This window comes from Taurulus bubalis (assembly GCF_910589615.1).
Source record: "Taurulus bubalis genome assembly, chromosome: 10".
Taxonomy (NCBI): Eukaryota; Metazoa; Chordata; class Actinopteri; order Perciformes; family Cottidae; genus Taurulus; species Taurulus bubalis.
The window spans coordinates 2,687,313-2,689,697 of NC_136598.1; the positions used below are offsets into that span (position 1 = coordinate 2,687,313).

At 43.2% G+C, this 2,385-nt stretch overlaps 1 protein-coding gene across 1 annotated transcript in view; it reads right to left on the bottom strand.

Annotated features, from left to right (window-relative positions):
* usp32 (ubiquitin specific peptidase 32) overlaps positions 1 to 1,096 on the bottom strand; it is a 46,187-nt gene extending 45,091 nt beyond the window's left edge. The window contains exon 1 of the mRNA XM_079224748.1: positions 962 to 1,096. Within this exon, the coding sequence (XP_079080874.1) occupies positions 962 to 1,019 (58 nt within the window). The 5' untranslated portion in view covers positions 1,020 to 1,096. The remainder of the gene's footprint in view (positions 1 to 961) is intronic.
* Positions 1,097 to 2,385: the final 1,289 nt, after the last annotated feature.

Below are 2,385 nucleotides of genomic sequence, written 5' to 3' on the forward strand. Positions count from 1 at the left end.
AGGAGACCCTACTTTATGTTTTTAGCCTCCTATAGTTTAAAAAAAAAAAAAAAAAAAAAAAAAAAAAGTCACATGACTAGGCTTGAAATCCGCCAGACGGAGGTTCAAACCAAACCGTCTGGAGGCATTTCCCTCGGTGGACTTAACTTAGCTGTAGCGACCCAGCTAACTACCTGTCGAGCTAGTAAACGAATAAGCTAGTTAGCTAGTTAGCTAGTTGAAGCGCAGACATTAGCGTTATTCAACATGAGCTGCCTCAAGTGAGAAGAGCTCGGCTAAGTGGCACACTGCAGTTTCAGCCCAACAACAACACAAGTGATCACACATTGGAGGCGGTTTGCACAACTGTTTTGCCAAATAACGTCGCTGTCATAGCAGCCCATCCCTCTTCTTTAGCCAACGCTAGCCCCTCGCGCGCCGCTCTGGGGAGAACGTCACGCCAAACTGTCCAAAACATCTGACCGTTTCTACGTGACCTTGCTTATAACAGAAGACAGGCGCCTCGTAACATATCAGTCAGCTCCATTTCCACATTGCCAGAATAAATAACCCAATTCGGGATAGACAGAATCCACACAACGACGTAGTTACACGTCATTTGTGCTGTAATTGTCGTTACTAGAAAACGCTTCCTGCTGCAACCCGACGTGCATTTTGTGGAAGGAACCTGGAGAAAATATACAGTTAGCCATTGTTAAACTTAACATGTACTTAAATGCCGTAAGGGTTTCCGACATCTTGTTATGCCGAATTGATTAGTATATCCTGACGGTTCCACGGAGCCAGCGTGTTATTATTTTGAAAGACGTCTCCCTTTTCCAACATCCATGACCAGTAAAACCTCTACATTTTAATGAGAAGTCAGGACGCTCACCTCGAATGCACCGGCCTAGCCTGAGAGCTGACAGCTAGCTAAGCTAGCGCAACTGAGGTGAATTTAGCCCGTTGCTTTTCGGCTTACCTCTCTTGACTGCCTCGTCATACGACAGGAATCCAATCCTCGACTCTTTGGCCCCCATGCTCCCCTCATTTCATTGCGATGTGGAGAAATGACCGTTGTGTACGGAGTTGATCCAAATAGTTTGTCGCCTTATCCGTTTATTGTGGAATGGGTTACTGGTGTGTGTGTGGTGAACGGGTGAACGTTTTCAGCGACGCCTCCATTCTGTCACGTGACCTGACTCTACAGGTCAGTTGATCAGCTCCTCCAGACGCGTGTAAACACACTCAGCATGGCGGACAGAAACGCCTTTTTATCAACAGCAATACTTCATGAAGTGCTTCCCCTCTTTCTAGCAAATTACAAAATATGCATTTAACTCATAATGCGCAGTCACGTCAGGCTGTCAAATATGTGTGCGTATCTGTGAAGTCGAGGTTGTTGAGCCTACTCGCCACCTTGTGGCTGCCCTGCGCAGTGTTGCCAACTCAGCAAGGAAAGTCGCTATTGGCTGTCCTAAAAGTCGCTAAATGGCGTCATCGTTTAATTTGCATAATTGTAATGGAAGCTGTGGGAGAAAGGAATATAGTGATATAGCATTTTTACTGGCTGTCAGGCGCTCGACTGCTGCAATGATGAATCTTTGAAGTCTCTCAAACTGAATCAGTTTTTGAAGAAACACCTTTACCAGATTCTGAGAAGCATATATGAGCTTCACCAACACTGTTAAACACCTGAAGTTTAATTCTGACCTCTTGTCCTTCAGGTATTCATGGCTGATGAAAGATGATGATGATGATGATGAGGATGAATGAAGGACTTTGGCAGGTGAGTGAGACTGAAGCTAGAAGGAACTGTCAAATTAGATGGGCCATAAATGATGATTTTAATTTTTCTTCAGGTTGTTCTGCAAAGTGCATAATGGTGAGTAAAACATGGGCTTTATTTGAGTTGCCTAGTGTTGAGGTATAAACGTGATGACCTACAAGCACATACCTGATTAAAGTGATGTCAGCCTAAAACTGATTACTCCTTGTTGATTCAATACAGTTTTATATAGTTGGACTCATGGTATGTTTGCCCCTCCCCCTCTAACTTTAAATAGTGCATGTCGTCATAATGCAGTTTCAATGATGATGGTACTAGCTCACTTTGAACCAATGTGAAACGACAAACTTCTGAGAAACTGCGTTTTCATTTTTGATACCAGTTTAACTTGCCCTCTGGATTGTATTTTGAGTTGAATCAATCTGATTCTGTGTTGCTCTCATCCAGATAACTTGTGTATCCTGTTAGAAGTCAATGTAGGTATAGCTTTTGTGCAGTATATTCATTTCATCTTTAACCAACAGATGATTCATTGACTGCTTTGGCATCTTATTACCGCCTTAGTCTGAAAATTCATGACTGATTGGTACCCCTCTGATCTCACTAGACATAATGAT